The following is a 26729-nucleotide window of genomic DNA, read 5'->3' as shown; positions in this document are numbered from 1 at the left end:
CTAATTTCTTATCACTGTAGTATTTTGATATACATATCCATACGTTGTACACCATCCTTACAAATCAAAATTTTCTAAATCATATGCTGAAAAACTGGACGAGCAAGACACAGAAATTTGGTAATTTTTAAATAGTTTTTTATGTGTATTAAAATGAACACTGTTTTAATATAGTATTTTGGATAAAAAATATTCTCACATATGGTCAATAAGATAATATAAAAAACTTCTGCACAAATTAATTTGAATATAATTAAATAATTCAATAAAAAGGAATTTTACATATAAATATGAGTAATTATATATTTTGCCAAACAAGTGGACATTCTAGCTCTAATAATAAAATCATAATGCATTTTTACAAGCAATAATTTTTCAATATTTATATATCATAAATAAATCGATAAAAATTTATGGGTACTTGTGTATTAATGCAACCAGCTTGGTGCAATTTGGCGATTTTTTACAGATCAAAAGGTAGAAATTACTTAATGGATACAAGGTGATGGTTTTCATTTTTTTAGAAAAACTTTCTAATTATCGATATTTATAGTCAGTCGGTAAACATTATCAACATATGAAAAGAAAATATATTTTAACAATTTAGAATACAAATTTTAACTATGAAATAAGGATTACATGATACATTAAAAAAAATTACATTCTTCAAATCTTTCTGTAAAGGTTTAGCAAAATTCTGTATTCCTGTAGAAATTTTACTACAGTTCCTTCAATTGTTGGCAAATTCCACAAGCTTATACTTTACAACTAAAGCAAAAAATATCACTTTTTTTAATAAAAACAGTTTGAACTTGGTATAAAATGAAAAAGAAAGCATATGAAAATGACAATGTTGCTTAACTGAATGACTGTTATGAGTATTATTGCCAGAAATTGGAACATTTTAAAAATATGTAGACTTCTACTAAAGTGGTTGCATTAATAAGGCCGCACTAATTTATGCAGCCCAAATCTTGTATTTTTTAATAATCAATTGTCTTATAAGCAAATAAAATTACTAGGGTAATTAGAATAAAAGAACACTTACTTCAAAAACTGTTTCTTGGGGATTAAGCTCATGCTTCCCATAGGTAATATCAATGATATAGTCTAAAACAAAATATTGAAATTCTCATGAATAATATGTCAATAAAATGGTCAGCTGGTGCATAAATAACCACTTATTTCATAACCATTTCAAATTTTTATTATGGACTGATTTTCATACAAGGAATAAAATCCTACTAGTTTTAATCACATCTAATTTTTTTTTTTTAAAGGTACTAATTACATGAAATTTTAGCTAAAAAAATAGTTGGCAGATAGCTTACAAAAACTCAAAAATTCAATAGTTTTTGTTATCAGTTTAATGTTTACTTGCAATCAGACAGAATTTTCACTCATGTTTTAAATAATACACACTTTTTATTAACAAAATTATATAATAAATAACAAATATAGTTTTTTAAAAAATCTGATATCCAGGTACTTATTGAAATATTCTATAATATCAGAGGGTGGAAAATAAAAGTAATCTAAAATACAGAATCTCATAAAAATTATCAGTTTAAACTAGAGTCCAATAAGTCGAACATTCAAAATAAAACACCTCTAAACTTTAATCCCTATTAAATAATAAAGATTTTAAATCAATATCACAGACAGAGTTTTAAATTTATAAGTCACAAAAATGTCTAGAAAAATATATATTTATCAAACATACCTAGTGTTTTTTGATCGGGTTTAATAAGCACCAGAAACTTTTTAACCATGTCATACCAGCCCAATAAAGCTGATTCTTTCATCTGTAGTAGCTGCTGCAACTTAACACTGCTAGGATGAGCAGTTGTAGATGCCTCAGTAGTTGTTTCAAAAGAGCCTGATTTTTTACTAGAGTGTGCTGAGAAAGAACATTGCACTATGGCAAGAAAGATTATGAGTACTGAAAAATGCTTCATGTTTGGCAACAATATTCAGAATGTTTGGGCAATCTGCAAAATAAAACAAATATTTTTAACAAAGAAGTCTAAAATTGTTTAAAACATTGCACTATTTTTTAATGATACAGTTATTTCAAATTGTTTCACAAAAACTATTTAAAATGACTGAAATTCACATATGCTAAAATGAAAATTATGCCCAATAAATAATACATGATTTTTATTTCAGGTTTAGGCAGTACAATATATTTTTCAGGTAGTTATCATAATGTTAAACAAATGAAAATAAATTCCTTGCATTTTTTAGACAGAAAGAATTATGTAACAATCAATATTTTCATATTTTTTCTCACCAAGTAAAAATTTATAATCACAAATTTTTGAAACAGAACATTTAAAAAAAAAGGGCGAATCTTTACATTTTCACAATATTTAAATTTCTTCCTTTTAAAAAGCAATATTAATTCAGTTATCTGTAATGTGAATTGCTTTCTCGAAATACCGTACAGAAAATTAATAATAGAAATAAATTAACAAATCGACCTGGATTTCAACAACAAATAAAGGCACAGCCTAATAAAATTAAAATATTTTTCTTATATTATTTCGAAGGCTGAAATATAAGCGGTATGATTATATTTCAGCCGTTCACATTCATATTTACAGATATATTCTAATTGCATTTAATAACATAATGAAAACCTACTTACCTTTAAAACTTTATGAAAAAGGAGCAATTAAAAAAGAAAAGGTTATGTTGACAAGGCGCGCACATATTCTATGTACAGACCATGAAATATCGCAACGAACAACCCGTAACAACGAATGCAACATGTAGAAACGTCATTATGGAATTTCCATTACCTATCAGAAATTTAGAAACCTCAAAACTCAGAAGAAATTATCGCTAAAAGCTCCAGCTGATACCAGGGACGCGTAACCATGACATTTACATTACGTCACGTCACATCTTGACATCACTCAACAAACTTTTATGAAGAAGGTAACAAGACAAAATGCACATCCACCGGAGGTGATTCACCGATTCAACTTTTCGCACAGGTTGCCATAGGTAAAAAAGACGCCAAATCAGCTCAACTCGCAACATGCAAAAAAAAATAACAAAGCCTAGAAACCTTATTGCGCTTGTAAAAGAACACAAAGTCAAAACTTTATTGCCTATTTTATACGTAGTTTTCATCTCTAGTGTTATAGACACTTAATTAGATACATTATATAAATCGTAAATATAAATAATAAACATCTGAAATCTTTAAATACAATATACAGTAAATCTGAAATAAAATTATACAGTTAATGTTTGCTTCGTCATTTGTTCTATCATCTTCACCAAATTCAATTACAACTAGAATTTTTTATTTTTTAAGTGGAGAAAGTGAAGAGGAGTAATTGTGTTACTGCATTAAAATTTTAAAAAATAAAAACCAACATGTATTTTCTAAATAAGAAAGTAAAAGTTTTCAATATGTTTTCAAAATAACATACTAGGCAAAATGTCGTTTTTTCACAACAGCTTAACATTTTGACCTTAGGTTATTAATAAGCCGACATTCACAACGGTATTACAAGGATTATAGTCTACTACAGACTAATTTTCTAAGCCGCAAAATTTTCGGAAATGGATCAAAACTGATAAAATCGCATACAAAGAAAAACTGCAGAGAAAATGTATACAAACTTTTAAAAATACTGTTAAAACCTTCAAATAAAGAGTGATTTAAAATGAGGGGAAAAAAAATGTTTAAACTCAGTCTTAGTTTAGAACTAATTTAGGAAAAAAACAAAAACAAAAAAACTTACTTCAAAAGACACACTGATGCAGAGTCAAGCAGAATACTGCCACTTCAAGAAACTACATCAGAAATTCAATTAATTTTAAAATTTAAATTGGCACATTTCTTTTAATTGGAAGTGTGCTTATTTACGTACATTAATTCTACGAATAAGAGCTAAATATTGATTCGTTTCCAAGGCGTAGACAGGATATTCACGCCAAGACATACACGCATATTATTTAAATATATATATATTGAGAGATCTGTTTATTAGTTTGAACACAGCAAAGCACACGACGAAATCCATTTTTCTCAATCTAACAGAAAGGATGTCCTTAGTTAAATCGCCTTTGTGTGTTATGTTTTTTTCAAACAAATAAACACCTTTCTTTTGGGAAATAACTCATATTTGCGTTACATGGGAGAAGGATTTTCTAAGAGGTGTTGACTAATATTTATAGAAACAGCCAACTCGACGGGATCGAACTGCCAATATTAAGCGGATATAAACCTTCGGCTACTGACAGCCTTACTTTGTTGGTTGAGATAAATGAATACGCGCTGTCAATCAATGGAATCGAATAATTGTGAGTAACAGTAAAAGTTTAATATTAAACATATGATAACATTTACCTTATGTTTGATATATATTTAATATTACATATCATTCACAATTATAATAATTGTTATCATTGAACTAGCTAAAAAGATATTAAAATGAATAAATTCTTCTAATCAAGTTAAATAAGCTGTTAGTTTTTCAATTTCTGAAATGGGGGGTGAAGTTTATTCAGTAGCAATTTATGGAACTAAAAAGAATAAAACTATACTGTAAAGAAACAAACAGTTATTTAACAAACAGTGAAATAATAATTTATTTAACAACTGATTTATTTATCTTAGGCCATTGCTTTTCTAGAAAACAAAATCAAGTTTCCTAGGCACACTAGAAAATTTATCTTGAATTGCTACAAAACTTACATGTAACGTCCCGATGAATGGATTGTGTACTAGTGTGCCCGTTTAAAATATTTTCAGATCAATTATTACTTTTTTTAAAAATATTTGCCTTTTCTTATTTTTCGAAGATGACCAGGTTAGGAAATGATAGTTTATAATTAAAAACTTATTAATACATACGAATATCCAATGTAAAATTTTAATAAATAAAAAAATTTCGAATGTAAAATATATCGAATATAAATTTTAATAAACTAGAAAAGTATAAAAAAATATTAAATTTGTTGAAAATAAAATTTAGATAAACTAATTACAGTTACTTAAACAAATTCTTTTCATTTCGCTCGCTAATTACAAATTTCTGAAAACAAAGACAAAATATTTTTATTCTACATCGAATTTACGAAATTCTAACCAGTATGCTGCAAGATTTCAATTCGTATTACTAATGTCACCAAAAAATGATAAAGATCACATTATGGCACTCCTCACTATGCTTTCAGAGGGAGCCCCAAGTTTCAAAGAATACGGTATATACACAGTTGATGGAACCACAAACACCCCATCCCGCCGAAAGCAGAATTACAAGTCTGTCTGGTTTTCGTATGAATTCGGTCGACCTTGCTTCTCCAGACTTTTATACTTCTGTGCAATTTTTTTCTCCCAAATGAATCATCGTATCGGTGTGATCTCGGACTTAGGAACACGAAATAAATTTCTATTTTTCTTTTCGCCTTATTTTTTTAAAGATAATGATTAGACAAGTATTTTCTCCTCTTTTCCAACCTATGAATAATGAAATGTGGATGAACATGGCAATAATGAATTGCAAATGCTGTTTACCGTTACCTGTTTCTAAAAGGAAAAAACAATTCTCAAAGTTCTTTTCTTTACGGGGGGAGAGGGGGTTAAATTAAATTGTTTATTTATATAGTTGTTAATCTGCAGTTTTTTTTTTTTTTTTAAATTAATTGTACTCTCATACAAAAGTATGAGATTATAAACTCAAACAGTAAACAATTCAGAGTTACGTTTAAAAAAATAATAAATACGTATCAATATACAACATTTCTAACATATTAATGTCTAAAATCAAATTGGACTGTAAATACAAATAATATACATAAGTGTAAATCAAATTATACATAAATTCTAAACTCCAAATGGAAGAGGATGGCTGGTTTGTATACTTTTATAATTCAACAAACAGTCTTTGAGGGGAAAGAGCAAAAATCATGCCAACCGTACCTAAAAGTAATTATTACGGCTCTTTATTCTCTCGCAACTGATACTTTAAATTTATGCGAAGGTAAAATATTGAGTCAGCTTTCTATCTTTCTTTCTTTTATTTTGTCAGCGTTTAAAGTTATTTGACTGTTATTGTTTAATTTACATCGCCAGGAGTAGTGGTTCTTGTCTGTAACACTAGTCGTGCCCTTTTACGTTACAAGTTAATAACGTTACAAGTTCCAGATTAAATAAAAAGGTTATTTAAAACCCTCGCAAGGTTTTGTCATACTATTTCAGATATAGCGATAACTCCCTAACCTAATGTAAACTCTACATACCCTATATAATCTTTGTTTCTACAACTTTATGTAGACTGCTAATGGCAACAAGAAATAAAATATGATTAGAATAATAATGTTTTAAACGGATCGATATCTGAAAAAGTAATAAATAATTTTCTTTAAAATACAGCACTGAAAACTTATTCCTAAACAGAAAAATAACGCTATAGTACCATGTCGTGCTATCATTAATTTACTCATTAAATGTATAAGAAAGTTATATACTTAAATATAAATGACATCATAATGTCATCTGACGGCTCTCGTGTATCTCGTGACATAAATACTACTTGACATTCATTTTGCTCAATTATCTCTTTTTTACACATGCTAAGACTATTTATTATTCTATTTTTTATTCTAGTCTGAGAACAAACAGCCGATCATTAGATAGCGCTGTTCTTGTTTCTTTCATGAATATCATCATCTACGTAGTTCATAATTTTCAGAAAATGAAGCGTAGTTATAGCACCATGTTTTAATGTTTTGCCATTAGTAGTATAGTACAGTTCATCATATTATCAGATTTCTTAGCAAGGGATAAAGAAGTCTTTTTGACTGGTGGGTAATTCTAATGTTAATGAATGATGTACGTGACAAAATAAAAAATTTAGGAAGCCATCCTTATTTCATTTTACATATTAACTTTAGCTTTTCTTCCTTGCATTTGAATACATGTTCAATAAAATTACAAGAGCATCTCTTTTAAATGATTTCAAACTGTAAAATGTCTTTCCAAATGTTCCAAGAGACGAAAAATGTTCGAAGGTTCCTAAGCTATTAGCTCAGATGATGGTTCCTTATTCATTACCTTTTTTTTGAAAGGGGGTCAGTAACTCTTTTTTTTGGGGGGGGAGGGAGGGAGAATGGATGCCAAAATGTCACTGAGCTGCAAATACAACTTAAATGACGACCGGAAGAAATGTATCGACACAAACAATTTGCAGATCCTTTCTTACACACTCATTTAGAAAAATTACTTGTGCCTCATTGGCCTTCTAGCATTGTGGGGGCTACGAAACTGGGCTGAAGAACAGTTTGGCTAGGATCTGCCGAGTGCAGGCCCCTAGTCAAATTCCTCCTTCCGACTAATCCAAATTCAACCTACAGCCGGATAATCGAAGATTTCTGATCAGGACAGAAGGTGACACCCGATAAAATTTAGTGCATGCCTAAGAAAAAAATCTCATTTTACTGAAGGCTGCATGCTTGTTTAAGCTTCCGTGGGTATATATTACTCTGGACACCTTCGAAATCGGTCCTCGACTGCTCAAAGATACAGGGTTGAAATTCTTAAATTTTTGGTCGTGCTTTATTAAATTACTGCCATCGACGACTCAGCGCCGTTATCTAGATGAGAACGCTCGACCTCACTGAGCGCTCGTTAAAGCCAGATGCTATCGATGAGGAAACAACAGAAAATATGGACGACTGGCTGGCATATTCTCTCGGTTTAAATCCAATAGAGCATGTTTGAGACTTACAAACGGACGGTTGCTGCCAGATCGCAACTCCACAACCTCTGCTCTTCAATTCCCCTGTTCACAACAAAATCATTTTTTACAATTGCATCTTCAATTGCAAAAAAAAAAAAAAAAAAAATGCTTTTTTTCTTAAGAAGTGGGGGAAAATTCTCCAAAATCTTAGCAGTCAGTCAGTAGCAGTTTTGTGGCCACCGTGATTCCCCGAACTCGCTCCGATGAATTTCTGGTTCTGGTGTTATCTGAAATCTAAGATGTACACATTAAATCCACGAGATTTGTCAGAACTGAAGAATTTGTCAGATGCCGTAAAACGTGAAGTTGTAGAGACATTAGGTTTTTTTTTTTTTTTTAAAGCAGGAGAAATGAAAAATGAGCAACATCTTCGCCGGGAATCGAACCACGGACCTCTGGAATACGCGCCCAGCGTGCAGACCACCACACTACGAAGGCATGCTAAGAAGGCAGGAGAAATACCTTATAAAGTAATACAGATTCTTCCTGCGATGTTCCGTGCGTCATTATTGTCAACAATTCTGCGGAGGTGGGTACGTTAAAAGCTTTAATTCCAATAAAAGTTTTTTTATTCCTCTTTTATTGTCATTGGTTCTTTAGTCTCTTCTTAGCAAATGTTTTACGACGGCAATTATCGTCATGCGTGTATTTCCATCTATTCCAACGCCATTTATGGTATTTCAATGCGCTGACCAATTTACGCAGGAAAAAAAGTGGATGTTGCCAAACGAAAATTTCATCATTGTTTCACTGTAACTGTAACGACGAGAGCTCTATTGTTTTAAATTATCACAATCTCGAGCGCATACCTTCAAACAACAATTAGCGAATTTCATTTCGATTGGTAGAGCAGACAGGCCATTATGAGTTCATATATCAGGGACTTTTTTTATGACCACCCTACATATCAGGAACTGTTTATTATGGTCATCCTGTATATCAAGTTTTTTTATGAACACCCTGTATATGTATTTTCTCTTAGCATATTAATTGTACCAAGAATTGTTACAGTCAGAGCTTAAATTGCGCCGGAGCCCGGCTCCTGTATTTCTTAGTTTCTGGGATAAATCATAATTCTAGCCGGAGCGCACCGGAGCCCTAAATTAGAAGGCTCCGGCGCTTCTTTTTTGTAACTGAACAACAATTTCAGTAGAAATTTGATCTCGAAAATTTTATTTTTTGCAATAAAATTATATTACGAATCGCTTATTAAATTTTAATTTATCTCTTTACATTTTATTTAATTTTAATTTAATTATTTAATTACGTTTAACTTTAATTATTTAACTATTTTAATAATATTAATTAATTAATTTTATTTAATTAAATAATAATTGACAAATACTAATTATTAAAATTAATTCAATAATAATTACTTTCGTAATAATTAACTATTTAATTTTTAAATGATTAATGATTTTAATAGTCATTTTATTTATTTACTTACTTTTGTTCCTCTTTGTTGAAGACCTTTCATAGGGCTCCGGCACTTCTAATTTTAGAAATTAAGCCCTGGCTAGAGTATTCAAAATTATTCATATTACTTTCATCAACTATTACTACGACAAATAGTTAACAAAAACAGTGCAAACGCTTAACTTTTTGGGGGAATGTAAAACTATTTTAGAACTCCTCCCGTAAATTAACCAATTGCAATGTTCGGAATTAGATTAAGCATGAACCAAATCGATTAGTCAGATGCGATTCCATGCAACAAGCAAAAATATTACTGAAATAGGGAACAATAGGAAAGGAAACACATTAACAACAGAAAATGTGGGGGGCAAATTAATACAGCACTCTCAGGAAGAAACTCGTTTTCGCAATACTTTAAAACCTAAACAATTATTAAAAAAAAAAAATATTACGGTCTCATCTTGGAAGCATGACAGCTGAGCTCACCAGCGAGCTAAAAATATGAAGACACGACACACGAACGACCGGTAACGCGCCAACAAGTAGCTCGCAGCTGCACGCGGGCATCATGACAAATCCACCACCTTGAAACGGGAAAAGATTCGACCTTGGCTCTCAGGAAAGCGTAAAAAGGCCTCATCTTAATCCGCTCAAGGCTACTACCTTATTTTTTTTTCTTTCTTACCTTATGACAAACGGCCTCGGAGACTGGCAATCTTTTTATCTTCACCCCGTGCGAAGAAAGAAGATTGAAAAAGCAAAAACACAAAGGAAAGAGAGAGACGGTAATAACACTTAAATGACCAAGCAAAGCCTATTACGCACGCAACAGTTAAACTGTTTCAGAATGCTGATAATAGTGCATTCGCGACCGTTAAGTGACCGTTTCTGGAGCCGACCTTAGCACGGATTACTCTTAAAACCGTATTCAGCTGTATTATGCGAACCGTACGGTCAGCCAAGATAAGGTTTAGAAAGGAATTAGTAATTTGGGCATCATTGTGTTCACAATTTGCGTAATTTGGTCTAGTCAATAAACATAAGATGACGTCAACAAAAGAAACATATAAAGCTATTTATGTAAGCTCTTTCTTTACGTTTGACGTTCATATCAAATGCATTTTAAACCGAGTATGAAACTAAGAAGAAAGAAGAATAATAAGATCCTCTGTGGAATTTACTGGACCTTCTTATCCATTCAAAAATTGTTTAAGATTGTTGATGCATAATGTTCCAATCGCATTATGTTACGGCTACACGGAACTGGACGTCGAAAGGGACAATTCTCAGAACCCGCACATTTTCGGGAAACCCACATAGCAGACCCCACTGCATTTTATTTTTAATCTTATAATTAATATATTTTTTAATGTTTCAAATATACCCTTTTTTTTTTTCAACTTTCTGAAATTTTAAATGTGAATTCTTTGAGGTGTGTTAGATTGCAATATCAAATTTTCCGACTGCAATTTTGTTTATTGCTGTTTTGTTTTCTTATGACGGAGCTTTGACTTTAAGGTAATAGTAACGCACATTATTTCAATGCGACATTTATGCAACAACGTGACCCGCTTTTTACTAAAAGTAAAAAAACCAATAAACAGCACATACGTCTGCAAATGCTTCTGTTTGGTTCATATTGATGATATAAGGTTCTTTAGCTAGGTTTCGCAAATTATCAAAAGCATTAGCTGCGAAACTTATGGAGTTAACTCTATATTCACCGGCATTTGTGAGAAGCAGTTGGACTAATATCATTTATCTGACCTAATCAAAACAAGCCCACGAATTTTATCGCTTCAACGAGCGCAAGATTGTTGTTGACATGGACCTTGAACACTTTAAAGATGACCATACGACTTTGCCCATCTTCCGCCCCAATTTTGAAGGAAAGCACCCCGTAGGACGGGTCCAAAGGTCTATCACCCTTCTTTCTCTGCCACCAAACCACTCGAGAGGACTTCCGTCTTGCCGCGTACTTTGAGTTCACCCCATGACACCATACACCATACATTTACAAGCATTCATGCCTTCTCCGGTATTCGAATCCTCTTCCATTGGTATAGCTGTCAGCGCCATTAAACCCTATACCACCTGTCCTGGACTTGTGAGAAATGATATGAAAATTCAGAATTCGTAAAATTATTGTTTAATAAATTCCAAGTTCGGAAGTACTTGTAAGTAATTAATTAAAAGAACTTTTTTATAAAGACAAAAAAGTTATAGTTCAAACAATGGAAAAAGGTCTATTAATTCAATAAATATATTTAAAAACCAAACGAACGTTTGCAAGAACTTAATTACATGGACTGAACTTGAAATGGAAGGTCTGCCACCAGATTTTACATGTAAAATTCCTCTTGGGATATTGCTTTATAAGTCACAGCGCATGATAACCTGTCCCCTTCAGTGACGACTTACCACGAAAATCTTCCGGGATAGAAAATTTGGGCAGTACCACTTAAGGGGTTAAGGAACCTTAAAACAAAAATCATCCTTCTCACGCTGATAGAGGAATAGAAGGAAACCAGAAGCACATCGAACTGCACGAAAAGGTTACAAATGATCAATCGCGCTCAACATTTTTATTGAAGATAAAAGTTTGTGCTAGGAACATGTGGCTCTCTGTCGAAATACCAGTGTGACGAGCATTGGGATCACAATTCACAAACACAAATAAAATGAAGCTGGTGTCGTCAAAAGACAGACAGCGTTGATCACATTTATCGATGCAAGATTTGTAGCGTACCACGAATTTTTGCCTCAAGGGCAGAGGAAGAACCTCGATTTTTTCCGTCCAACGACCAAAAAAAGAGAGACTAAGCAATGACAGCTATTTTAGAAACGGAATAACTGAACAGTAACGTATCCCTGCTTTTCTTTCATATTAAGCCCAGTCTATCACCAAGCCATTTCGTTTCGCTTCCGCAAGTGGAAATGCCGCTGAAGTAGAATCATGACGAATATACCACAGTAATCTACAAAATTGTGACAGGAATCACAGATTTACAATTTCTGTTTCTCCTTAGATTCGATCGCGGCTTACTTCCGAAATCTTCAGAAAAGTTTGCAATTCTGCATAGATAGCAGAAGGAACTTCCACACTGTCAAGTACCATTAGTTGGTGAGGTGCAAATATTATTTCTTACACCATCAATCCTGGAAATTCTATAACAACAGTATTATATATATTATCTAATTTAACCTTGTAATGTCTTATAGGTTCCGCACATACTAGTTTCGGAAATTTTTTTTTATAGTAATGGGGGGGGGACGAAGGGCAAAATTTATTCATAAGAAAATTCTGATAATTTTCGAAGTTGCTGGTTCCATAAAATAAAAAAATAATAATTTTTCTTATATTAGAAGTCTTAAATTTAATGTATTCCTTCGAACCTGTGCTGTCTTACTTCAAAATTACTGTTAGATTTAGAAAGTGTTATTTTTGTTTATTAAGATAGACAAAAATAACACTTTTGTAAACTACAGACACAGTAGAAACTCACAAGGCAAATTAAAAATGAGAAAAATGGCATTTAATAATGAATATGCTTTGTACTAATATTCAGTACTGAATATTAATTTAGATATTTATCCCACGGTAGGAAATACCATTAAAATATTTCGATAATGAATACCATTTTTTGATACCCCAAACAATATACTGTATCGGATGCTTAATACAATATGCAATTGCTTAATGTAATTTAGAACCCTCCTCATAGTACTATATTCAAATTACATTTCATTTGGGGCTTAACTAGAAAGCACACTTTTATGTATCCCGTAAGAATTCAATTGAAATTCGGAACAATTGATATTGAGCTGATATCGATATGATATCAATTGTAGCTGGTCCATAAAAATAATCTGACAAAATCCAAGACAAGAAATGCATCACATCTTTCATTCCGTATCACCTGTCAACATCGAACGATGAGGCAGCTGAAGTTCTTCCACGTTCTTTTCAAAGTCCGCCAACTGTCAAGGGAGATATGTATTATTACGTCTGGAGTTATTTGATAAACGGTATCACAGAACACCACATTTCAGTGAAGGGTTAGAGACAAGAAAGGAAAAACAAGGACATTTTACGAAATATAATTAATTGTGCTACAAATTACTCGGACAGCCCGTCACAGGAAACAAAGAGAACCCTAAAACTTAACAACAGCAAAATATCTGAGGTTATATTTTTAAAGCTTAAAAAAGCAACCCGCAAACCTGAGTATTACACTGAAAGAAAACTGGACAGAAGCATGAATAACTGTATTTTAGTTTAACGGAAAATAATCTAGTTACACAGGAAAGTATCGATTTCAAAAACATGTACAAAGACATTGTATTAATAATTTAAATTTAAAAAAGTTACATTATAAGATATTTTCTCCCTCTTCAGTACGCCTACGTGGTGTAACGGTAGCACACTCGGAGCGTATTCGCGAAGTGCAAGTTCGAGTCCCGTCGAAGGCATTGCTCATTTTTCACGTCACCTGCTTTTCCCCCCGCCCCTTCCCCAAAACTTATGACTCTACAGTGGCGCCAGAACTAAAAGGTGGTGGATGATAATTCGTCACCATCAGGATTTGGCGATTGGGTCCCCTAATCCCGAGTCGGCCTTTAAAAGGGGGAGTAGCTAAGGTTTTTAATCCCTCCTTCCAGCATGTCTTCGTGGTGCAACGGTAGCACACTCGGCATATATTCGAGAGTCCAGGACCGAGTTCCTGTCAGCATATTTCCCAAGTGCACATCAGCGTAGCCACTGAGGGAGGGGTTTCGAAAACGGACCAATGAGCTTCTCTTGTGACGCTAAATCTTCCAGCCTGTGAGCGTATGTTGTTTACGTTTTAATTTGTATTTGTTTCGCAGTTACAAATGTATGACGTAATAGTAGAAAATCTTGTAGTACTTTCGTTTTATGAGTTTAATCAATCGCAGACATTTCACTTTCACGATTTTTATCACGCAATCGCTGACATTTCTCCGCGATTTTTATCACGCATTAATATTTGGATTGATGTTCACGGCGTATTATCTCTCTTTACATCGAGAAAATGACTCACGCTACAATTAGCTTCGAATATTATACATTTACTAACACCTGTGGATTAAGAGAATTCAAGTGTATAATTTTTTGGACTGGAAGTGTAACAATGAATCAAGTGGTTTTTTTTTTTTTTTTATTTCAGTGCTTGCATTCTTTTGAATTTTAAAGTGTATGTTTCAGAATACATATTGTGTATTATCTGATTATATCCATTATTAAAAGTAAGAGTTAATATGTGAATAAATTGAATATATTCGTTGTGAATAAGATAAATTCATTCAGTTTGATGAGTATTTCTTGTGTAGACAGTACATGTAAGAGTGAGCAGTTATTAAATGTGAAATTGAACACACTAAAATGTATACGAATCCAAATTAGTAAAGTTCACTTTGAATAAAATTCTGCATTGGTTATTAGAACATCTTTTTCATATAGACTGCAATAAAAAGTCCTGACTTCTATTTACATACATAATTGCTGTAAATATTTTTCTCATATGGATAGTTTTATGTAAAGATAGCATTTTGAGCTCAGATGTTTATCAAAGATTTCTTTCTTCACTTATTAAGTAATATTTCACATGGATATTTTTGCGGAGTATCTAACATTTGTTTGTATTTATTTCAAATTCTTTCAACCAGGTAGTGAAATCTTCACAATTGCTTATATTTGATCTAATGTAGCAATGAAAAGTTTCAGAAGAAATCGACGATGCTTTAAATATTTTGTACAGAAATTTGCATGGCAGAATATTTTCAACCATCTTGTTTAAATCTTAAGGCACGCGAAAGGTCACGTGACATGACAGAAATATTACTGAATGCCCATTGGTCCATCCTAGAAACCACTCCCTCGGTGGCTACACAGATGTGCACTTGTGAAATATGCTTCCAGTCAGGGTATTGCATATTTTTCGTCTCCAGCATCAAAAATCATAATGGCTCTACAACATCTTTCCGTTTAACTATCTGGCAGATTATCTTCTTCCCTTCTTATCAAAGAAAACAAATGAGATATATGTTGAAAATATTATCGAAAATGGCCAAAAATGAAAGTAAAATAAATGTTTGAAATTATTAAGTTCAATGAGTTAATTATGGAAAAGCACCTTAAGCTATTCTGGGTGCTTTCGAGGACAATTTCCTACCTAGTAATTAGTAATCATGTTATACATGGAAAAGATAGTAAAAATTGTAAGCAGATAGCCCATTTATTTGCCAGAAATGATACACAGGTAAGAAAAAACATAAGTAATGAAGGATGACTGTGATATATGGGTGACGCCAACAAGATGTATAGAGGGCGCTGGCTCTCAATCTGAAGGCGCCAAAAGTTTAGTTTCCAAGAGGGAGACCGATAGAGAGGTCATACGGAAGGCTCGTAGGAGCCAATTAATAAAATCGAAATTAGCTTGCATTACTTAATATATATATGTATTTCAGTTATTAGATTGTAGTTTTAGTATTAGTTTTGTGTTTGTGCAATAAATGCTCAAAATACAAAAAGGTGGAGTTATTTCTCTATGGAGGCGGAGGATGAAGAAAGGGGTGATATCACAATGACGGTTATCTTCCAAAGGACGAAATGTCTACACGAAAGAATTTTTGAGGGAAATCCATATTGCAAGATTAGCTTAATTGTAGCTGTATAAAGCCCACCCTTGTAATTAGTCAGTTACTGTCATTCTGATTGAGCTGTTAAGAAATATAATTATCTGCAAAGCAGAGGCATCCGGGGACAACTGAAGATTTTGCACCCCTTTCTGTATACCAAGAACGGAAAACATTTAATTCTGCAATTTCACCACATCAGTTTGGCGCCCCTTGGATGCTGCGCTCGGGTACAGATGTCCCCCTTTCCCCATCCTAGCTACGACACTACTGCAAACATCAAAACAATCCTGAACTATCATTAAATCTAAATCTGCAATTACATGCAATATCGAAAACACTTGCTCTGTTATTAGGAGGTCCTTCTTTCTAGGGCTTTCAAAATTCATTGCTTCCCGCAAATTAAGGAATAAACAGTTTTTCGGCTACTCCATTATATATATATATATATATATGTAATATAAAAAAACACGAAAGCAAACTTCTAAATTTAATTCACTATAACTTCTGTTATTTTTATTTCATTTGGGAATTTCATCTCTCTGTCTTAGAAATAGCGCTATAAGTCTGAACTGCGTCATTCAAATTAACCATGCGATCTTACGTAACGCTTATTGCAAATGCGTCTTGACCAATCACCAAATTATAAACCAAAACTTAAAAAGGAAACTTTTTCGACTCACTTTCTTCTTACTCTGAAGTACTGCGACACTCTCCCCTTTTTTGCTAGTGCTTTGCTTGTGGCCAGACGCTTTGCTGCAATGATCGCTTATATCACAATAGTATCAAAATTATTCTGGAAATAGACACGATTGGAGTGCCAAGTGAACTGTTGTCACAAACCTGAATTTAAATAAATATGGAGTTTAATCTGGCTCGACTGTTTCTTCATCAAAATGGATGGACGCTATAAGCATCAAAGTATATACGCCATCAGCATTTCTACGCTTTTACGTCGTAGTGGTTTTACTATCAATAGTAGATAGAAAATGGGGGTTCACCGACACGCGGTGTGCGGTGTGGGCGTGGCCAACGACGTCACACAGAAGGCGGGGCCAAAGGGAACGTCATCACACTAGGAGGCGTGGTTTCGAGTGGAGTTGAGTTGTTTATAAAAAGCAGGAGGTCTACAACTCAATCAGCAATCTAAAAACAACTCAACTCCACTCGAAACCACGCCTCCTAGTGTGATGACGTTCCCTTTGGCCCCGCCTTCTGTGTGACGTCGTTGGCCACGCCCACACCGCACACCGCGTGTCGGTGAAGCCCCATTTTCTATCTACTATCAATGCTTCCAAAATTGTGCTAATATTGCATATATATATGTGTGTGTATGTGTGTATGGATATATGTTATTGTAATAAGATGACTTGGAGAGACCCGCAACGGATTGGCGGCGGTTCTCTGCGTTATAACATGGAGAGGCTTTTACTGATTTTGGAGAGGCGTAGTTATCGGGTTAGTCCATGCGCATTAAGAGTATGCGTGGAATTCACTATGACGCATTTACTAAAACAATACAATTTTGAATCTGTTGAAACTTGTCATCGTTTGACTAACATATTATTCAGTTCATCACCAACTTTCGTAAATATCGAACGCATTTTAGTACCCATAGAAGATGACTATAGATAATCAGTACAAACGTGCTGTGCTACATTTTTTATTTTCGTGTGGTGAATCTGCCAGGTTTGCAGCGATAAAAATTAATAGTGTACATGATAAGTACACTATTAGTGTAAGAGCTGCCCAGAAATGGTTTAAAAAAAGTTGGAAAAAGCAGCATTGACGACGAACCCCGTTCAGGACGTTTTGAACTGTTAGAATCAAACAAAACGATTCATTCAGAAGTTTATATTGAACAACTTTGCCTTGTAAACTCAGGATTGATCAAAAAACGCCCACGATGGGTGAATATCAAGAAAGTGTTGTTTCATCGTGCTAACGCTAGACCGCATACGGCTCGAACAACGCTGCAAAAAATTAGCGAATTTAATTGGAAGCTTTTGCCACATCCTGCTTACTCCCCAAATATTGCCCCAAGTGATTTTCACTTATTTCGTGCCTTACAAAATTTTTTACTGGGAAAAAAAATTAAATTCTAAACAGGATATACATAATGAACTTTCAAGTTTTTTTTGCATCAAAACCAGAGTCTTTCTACAGCAATGGCATAAAAAAAAAGCTGCCTGTAAGATGGCGAGACATTGCAGATAATGGAGGAAAATATATAATTGATTAAAATGCTAAATTATGTTTTTTATGTTATTTAAAAATTTACCAAAACGTGCGCACGAATTTATGGACTGACCCTAGAAAGGCGACACTCGAAGACAGACGTAGACGTAAATTCCACACATAATTTTATTCCTGCATAATTTAATTCTGAGGACACATATTCCTTTTCATTTCACATCATCATTGTGATTTATATAGATTATATTTTTAAAACAATACACAACAGCTGGCAGAGACTAAACAAGGGAACTAGCGTCTTAATGGGAACAAAGCTGAGAGATGGATTGATCCTAGAAATGACGCAGTCCAGAAAAAGGCATTACTATTCTTAGAATGAAGAGTGGTAATTAAGAGACAATTTGCTAGTTTAAATTATAATTTTGATTTATATATTTTTAGTTCCTTGTACGAAGTAAAAAGGAAGTATTGTAATTGCGAAAAGCTTCAGGCAGCATATTTCAACGAAAATATCCACTTTGACCGCTTTCGAATGCAATTTAACGATGTTTTTGCCTGATATCTATACGTAAGGACAGAATAAAAGACTCTTTTTCTCCAAAAAAACTAAAAAAACTGCTTTAAAATGAATTCTGAAGAGAATTTTTCGTGGCGTCTGTATGTACGTATGTACGTACTTGCGTACGAACGTACGTACGTACGTACGTATCTCGCATAACTCAAAAACGAGTAGCCTCAGAACGTTGAAATTTTGTATATAAGACTACTATAACATGTAGATGTGCACCTCGTATTTTGGTTTCAATCGGGCGCGCCAAACGTATATAAATATATTTATAAATATATCCACTCTGTTACCCGGCTGAGTGATCTCAGTTTCTTTACTCTTATATGTTTGTAAATTGTACATTTTTTTGCTTTAAAAATGATTGAATTATGTTGTTTTTATCTTCCGGTTAAAGTTTTTATGCCCTTCGTAATTCTGGAAGCAATATTTGTACAATTATCAACAATTTAAAAGCTGTTTAAGTGCGGTTAAGTTTTAAATAACATGGCGGACATATTTGTTTACATTTGAAACAGCAGAATTGTAGATTTGTTGCCAATCTAGAGAGACTAACCTTCGCAACACAAAAATAACGCCTTCATTTATTATTGCGAATTAAATCATGCTTAATCCTTTCTGGAATTTTTTTGAGGAAATAAGTATTTAAGATTTACTTCGTAATTTTTAATACAGATATTTTGAGTTTTTATGTATTTTTGCATTGTCGCGAAGTGAAAACTGAATTAATTGAATGAGAAATACTCGATCGTCTGTGAAAAACTGTTTCTTTTTCGTTTTATTTGCTTAATTTCTTTTATACATCGTTCTAGCTTTGTTATAGTATTTGAACAGAACATGTGGCAACGATTAGATAATTCTTTAAATGATATAAATTTTGTGCATTCTGAGTTATAATATGAACGAAATATAATACTGTTAAGTGAACCTAGCGCCAGAGTGTCGCTATGGTAAACAAAGTGAATTTTAAAGAATGCTTTTATTCTATTGTGGTTTATGCGCTATCGGCGAAGTAGGTTTATTTCAATCTAATAAGTTAAATGAAATGCAAGAAAAATGCGTATAGTTTAATATTCCGTACAAGGAAGTCATGTGGTGTACACATCAGATTTTTTATCTTATACACACGCACACATATAGAAAACACTTTTGCCTTGACAAGTTCTGTTTGATGCGTTAAACAGAGGAGATTAATAAGAAATTATTTTGGTACTTATTTTATTATGTGTCGTGTTCTCTAATTAAAAAAAAAATTCTCTTTTCTCATTTTAATTTTCATTTAACTATTCCATTTTTGAAAAGTTTCATTAATTTGTGTTTATTCAGTTTGGTAACTTTACCCGGAGTGGAAAGGTTAAAACCTTCATATTTTCAGTAGCAAAATTTTATTCATTTTTTGTTCCGACCATTACTTTTTGATTTTTATCATAACATATATATATATAAGATAAGGACATCAGATGTAATTTACAGTAGGTAGGCTTATCATTTACATAAATGAAAGCCCCAGCCCATTCCTTAAAAACAATTAGTAGCTTAAAGTAATTGAATCCCGACAACTTTCATTCGAATAAAGCAATAATTTCTGAATTTTGAAACCCTTATCCGAAATTTCTCTGAATCAGACACGTCGCAAAGAAATTATTTACCTAATTATCTAAAATAAATTGTTATTAAGAAAAAAGGCTTGTCGCAGATTGAAAAGTAAAAGTAGTTGAATTTTATTGGAAATGTGTTACTTCCTCAAACTGTGGAATAAATTCGTCGAAAAACCTATAGTTTCAAGAAGACTAGTTCTAGGCTATCAACTTCCTCTGAAGAACATATTTCTTATATCTTCGGCCACAGAAGAAAAGAACTGTTTGTTTTCTATCATTTTGAAATAATACGAAGCCGAACATTTGCTTCTTCTGTGCGATGCATTATGCATTCTCGTATTTGAACTTTTGGCTGGAAGGCATGTCGGTTAATGCTCTCTTAGGACTGCTCAGTTTATAAGGAATTACCGCCTTGCCCTTAGCATACGCTCTTGAGTTGTAATTGGTAACAAGTCTGGATAGTAATGGGAAGCTACGTGGCTCGAATCCTGGCGGAAACATAGCCTAAATGGCCTGGAGAAAAAACCTTAAAGCTCTATCACACGTCCGCCTGTTTCAGACAAACAACTCTTTCACACAAATTTTGTACCGGTTTTTATCACTGAAAAAAAGATATGAAATTTTTTCCTTCCTTATGCAAAAAGTTGTAGATTGGTCGTTTTCATCCAATTAGCAAGCGTCAAATTAGAGAACTCGAATGGAAGTTCTTTGTTGATTATCTATATGTTTGTAATGAAGAACCAAGTTAATCCCAAAGCAGTCTGTGGTGATTAGTTGTTTCATAATACTATGTTACAAAGCAGAAAAATTGTTCTAAACTTCCGAAATGTTTTAATGTGCGATACGTCTTACGAAACAGAGATCAGGATTCATCATTTATCAGATCAAATGCATCCAAAAATCTGATTCACGTCATACTATAACCTGGTGAAAGATGCTACACAATACAATTAGTCGAATTTTTCTACAATACATAAGAAAAACAATTTTATAAGATACCGTTCTTTTAGCCTTTCTAATATATAAATGATACCATTAAAAAATAAAAGAAGTGAAAATATCTCTGTAGTTTATGACTTTATGAAATTTTCATTTTATCTCGTAAACCCGATAGAAATTTTATATTCTCCATGAAAAGCCTACAAAAAGATGTTGCATCATTTATATTGTGGAATACTCCAGAGTTGTGACAGGAATTTTAGGCAATTCTTATTTCCTTAATTATATGGCAATTCGTTACCATAGAAACATACGAAACAACAAACTAAGCTATAATATACTGTTTCCTTTTTTAACACCTAGAGACGTGCATAGAAATTATCAGTAGGCTAGAAATTGTGGAGTTATGCACGGAATTATCTGCAGGAAATGTCAAAGTGCGTTTTAATCATATCTTTTTAGGTGATCATAATTCATTTTTATCTTTCCCTTTTGACATGACGAATTAGGGACTGCTACATGTGAACTTCAATTTAACATACTTTACGGAAAAGTAAACTCGAATTTATACATCATTTTGGAGTTATTAAAAATTAATGTTTATAATTCATCGGATGATAATTATAGAATTAGTTTATCACTTATCCATTAAAACTTCTGTGAAATATGATAACTTAATGACATTTATTATGATTTGTATTGCTTATCCTATCGAATAAATGTCACATTAAACTTGTACAAAGAAAAGTGGTGGACAAGAAACGTAATTATGCTCTCGTTGGTTTCGAGCCATGAATCTTCTGTATGGTAGTTGTACATACTATAGCCATTTAGCAATGAAACCACACACGCGATTAATAATTATTGAAACAATTTTGCCCGAAAATAATTCCTTATTTAGTGACAGATAAGAAATACTTGCAGAGTATAGGAAGAGTAATTTTTAGTACTCGTGTATTATTTCAATCAACAGACCGATTTACTTTCTTACTTTTCCACTGGGATCATATCTGCAAGCTCTGAAGATTAAAAATCTACGTAAGTTCAGTTGCGTTCATAAGTTAATTTTTTAACATAAAAAATAAATAATGTAATCATAAATAGTTAAAATAAGAAAAGAAAATTATATTTATTTTAAACTAAATAAATCAAAATTAAGTGCTAAATAAAAACAAATTAAAAGATAAATTACGTCCAAAGGGGCGCTTTTTTAACATTTTGTGTGTTACCTTTATTTATTAAATATCATGTTCTTCGCACTTAAACCGCAAAATTCAGTTCAACAGCAATATCGCATTTTAATTGAGCATATCTTTAGAATTTCCGATACACAGTCTTACGCACTGGAGATATTTTTTTTTTTTTTTTAACAAGGTTGCCATTGCTCGCTTTGAAATCCTTGAGTTTGTTAATCAAAAATTCGTTAAAGTGTTAAAAAATATGAAATTGATAATAAAAAAATCCACATTTCAAATTTGGACTTCCAGAAGCATTACCATATTTGCAGTAGGATTATGTCATTCAAAACTAGATTGTATAGTTCAAAAACTGGATGTATCTAGGTACCGTTGTTTTATCACAATGCGAGAAACCTACGAACATTTATGCAGATTCTTCATTATTTAATTTCTTCAAATATAATACAGGGCGATAACATTTGGTGCCAACAATTTGAAAAGTGAAACGGACATTCAAAGTGATTCGACGCAAATCGAAAACAATAATCCCTTAGGGACAAAGCCCCTTTGGACTAATAATTTGATTAATATGAATAACTACATTTATTTACACATATGCAAAACTTAAAGAACTTAAATTTTAAATTTAGAATTTCAGAATTAAACCGAAAAGCCTGTGGCTGACTTTTATAGTTAGGCCAAAGAACATGTAGAACAAGACATATTCTTTGGCTAACACAGATGAAGACACACTAATGAAGAAAGCAGAAAATAGAAACTCCTTCCAGGTTTCTTAATGGTCACTGAGATCCTTATAGACATTAACTGAATTTCATTTCGTATAGCAGCCAATGAAATGACCATTACGAAAAACTGAAATGACATGAAGCAGAGTAATAGGGAAGCTGCACGAAAGCTACTATGCCTTGTCTAACCGGGTGGGAGAAGACCAAAGAACGTGGACAGGTATTCAGCTGTCCAGATAACAACAGATAACAGCTATTCAAAGATGGCCATTCACAAGGACAACGCCCATTGATAAGTGCTTTATAATCTTACAAGGGAAAACAGACTAACACCAGAAAGAGGATATCATTGCAAACCACCTGTGTAAGGGCGCCAGATGCTGCGGTTTTCCGTGGGCAGCCGTCTTCATAAAAGAGAACAAACATTTAGTGTGCCCTTTAAAACTTCAATTTCCTGGAGCCATGTTTGGTACACCAGGGAACCTGAGCGTCAAGGCTCTACCCCTTGTAGAACAGTTTGCGAATGATATGACGAAATAACCTAAAAGATATCTAAAATAATTTGTTTTTATAATAAAGTTTTTAAAGTGAATAATTAATAATTTAGAATTCCTATTTAAGCCAGAAGTTAGGAAATGCTAATTAAAGTGTTAAGCAATGTCAAATGAACGCAAGCCAGAAGTCGTCGAGCTGATGAGCGTGTGGATAAAGGCAAGGTTAGAAGAACACTGGTAATTTGAATTCGATAAGTAAGACATAGTAAATACTATGAAAGTAAGACTAAAAAGAATGCATAGCAGATATAATAAGAGAATGTTAATGCCTAACAGAAACCGTAAAGGCATTAGAATAAATATTACATAATATATACATTCAGTTGGGCCATACTTGCTAGGTCATTGTAGTCATAATTTCAAATCTTATTGTTAATTGTTCTTTGTCTTTCATGAAAGCTTTTAGCAAGTATAATAATGTGAGCGTAGTTGCTGCATACTCAGTTCTTCATGAATTCTGTTGTTGCGGATATACCACACCGCTTTGACTATTTGCCTAAGAGCAAAATTTTGGGAAGTCTGTAATTTTTTCCCATTACATTTTTTGGTATAGGCCCGAACTGGAGACTAGCATAACATAGTAATGGATAGAGTAACGGACTTATAAATGAGTAACTTGTTGTCAATTGATAAAACACTCTTTCTAGCAATTAAAGGGTATAGTTTAGCTTTACGAATTCGAAACTTTTGAATAATAGATGTAATGGTTGGAGCTCATGTAAGAGTTTTGTTGAGGATCACCACAAGATATTGGCCCAATGAATTAGGGGTGCACTGAAGATGAGATCTTTCTTGAATTTGCTTTTTTTGGTGAACATAATAGCCACTGTTTTATCCACGTTGACTTGAATTTTCCATTTTGTAAGCCAAGTCTCTAATGTATGGATGTAGTTTTGTAATCGTTAAATGACTGGACCTACGAATGTACTTTGTGCTAGGATCGCAGTGTCGTCTGCGCCTTTTAAAACTTGCCCATTGGATTACCGCTTTTAATGATGCAAGGAACGGAAGGACTGGACAGCAGCGTAAGGATTTAGTTTAGCGGAAGGAATATTCAGTGTCTTCTTTGATTCAGTGATTCAACTAATCTGGTGAGACACTGACACTGGATATCAAAGAGATTACTGATTTAGATCGATATGGCAAGCAAGGTGTCGATTTGGTAGAAATTGCTCGAATGGATTCGTTTGCTCCTTCCCCCGATCTAAATCTCATCTGGAAGCGCTTTGGATGAGACCGCCTGCGATACTTCCACAACCACAGGTAGCTGAAAGTAACATTGACCAAACAAATAAGTATAGTCGCACAACTCGTCAGCAAACTCAATTGAAGTATGAATATGCGATCATAAAATGCATCGCCGTTCGAGGTAAATCTGGTCCCTATACCAAGATCATGTCCTCTCTTTATTTAATCTCAGATCTTTTATGTATATCAACGTAACCATTTCTGATTAAGGGCATTTGTAAATTTGTAACTGTTGTTGCTTACATTGTCGCATCCGCATTATTCGAGGCAATGGTGTCAAACGTGTAATCTCCGAAGCGATTTCATGCGGGTTCCGAACACATTTTAACTAAGTATTTGTTACAAATACGGTGCTCATAGCTGTAGAGATATTAAGACACGGACTGAGGTTATTTGCGCGACTAACATTGAAGGAAAAAAGATAGAACGAATGCGTCGGGGATTTGTCATTGTATGCTAGCACGTCAAGTCACGTGACTAGAATAATGTGGGAGAATTTCCTACTTGGTGCAGTCAGTAAATTTAGTTTACCGACCGACAGCTGATGGCGCTTCGATATTCTGAAATTTCCGGTTAAAAGTAACTTATTTAATAGTTTGTTCAACATATTGGAATGACTTGAAATAAATGTCTGTCCAAAATTTAATACTTAGCTATCAATACGAATTTCGTAAATGCAGTTTGAATTATAAAGTTCAAACTAAAAAAAAAAAAAAAAAAAAAAATTCGCTAGTGTCAACCTTTTTCAGATAAGATAAATATAAATTTGAATTTTTTCCTTTGTGTTATCATTATTGTTTTCATTTACGTACGTTTTGATAAATATTCAGCAATATCATTTTATTTTATTTACATTATTTTACCTCATAATGGGACTCATAATTGCTTTGTTTTGTTAATAATGTTTTCAAATTATGTCCAAAAAGTGCTCTAGTCCATCAGCTGCTTTCAGATCGAGCTTTGGTCCAGTTGCAGTTTGAGACCACTAACTTAAGGTATCTTTTAGTGAGATTTTCTCACATTTACATAACTTTAATTTACAGCTAACTATAGATGAAAATCAGCCTTATCATTCCTTAAGTTTTACATCCCAACGCAAGATGACATATCGCCCGGCAAATTCAAAACATCCCAACACCGAGTGAATGGCTTCCTTTAGCAATATAAACTGTCTGTAAGACGATCGACAACACTGTGTTCAAATTGGAAGATACTGAAGTAATCAAATGCGCACTTGCATTCGAGTGTCTTGCCGATGGCATCGACTTCTCTAAGTACAAACTCTCGAACATAATTGCTGTGGATAAAATTGCACTGTTGTCAACGTCTCAAACTACAGCAGATCAGAGGGCTGCTTCTGCGACATACTTTCCCTCCACTGGTTACGAAAATGCACGCATTGCGTGTACTTTGGCCATTCGCGTCGATGGAACGTCCCCCCCCCCTCTAATCATCTCTAAGAGCAAAAAAAGAGGAAATCGAACGTATTTCAGGTTTATGTTCTTGACACTGAAAAAGCTTAGTGCACACAAACAATTAGACAGTGGGTCAATTTTTTTCTACCACACGTTTTGCGCGGTGGCCAGTGTGGGATTAACATGAAACTATGAAGAACTTCCTTGCAGATTGCACATCTCCAGACTCTTGATATTGCAATGAACAAGCTATTTAAAGACCTTTGCGCACAGAAATCAATGACTGCATTGAAAACAGAATGCAGAGAAATCAACGAGGAATGTGAAGCCTGAACTACAGAAAGTCGTCACTTGGGTGAAGAATGCATGGGATAAAATAACGAGGATCTGTATTTGCTAATGCCCTACCAGCAGACTACATAGACAAGAAGAGCTTATTTGAGAAGAGCTCTGT

General features: G+C 33.4%; 1 protein-coding gene across 9 annotated transcripts in view; it reads right to left on the bottom strand.

Annotated features, from left to right (window-relative positions):
- LOC118182519 (prominin-1-like) overlaps positions 1 to 26729 on the bottom strand; it is a 355539-nt gene that overhangs the window by 55339 nt on the left and 273471 nt on the right. For 8 of the 9 annotated variants that reach the window (XM_085821071.1, XM_085821069.1, XM_085821073.1 and 5 more), the window contains 2 exons: positions 1724 to 1991; positions 1049 to 1110 (listed from right to left, as the gene is read on the bottom strand). In XM_085821071.1, the coding sequence (XP_085677197.1) occupies positions 1049 to 1110; positions 1724 to 1958 (297 nt within the window). In that variant the 5' untranslated portion in view covers positions 1959 to 1991. Of the gene's footprint in view, positions 1 to 1048; positions 1111 to 1723; positions 1992 to 2650; positions 2952 to 26729 lie in introns of those variants that run through there. The other variant, XM_035351871.2, reaches the window with a different exon arrangement.

Source organism: Stegodyphus dumicola, chromosome 7 (assembly GCF_044657685.1).
Source record: "Stegodyphus dumicola isolate Sdum_Otavi_A_Nest chromosome 7, ASM4465768v1".
Taxonomy (NCBI): Eukaryota; Metazoa; Arthropoda; class Arachnida; order Araneae; family Eresidae; genus Stegodyphus; species Stegodyphus dumicola.
The sequence above is the reverse complement of the archived record's forward strand: the minus strand, read 5'-3'. Positions and strand labels throughout refer to the sequence as shown.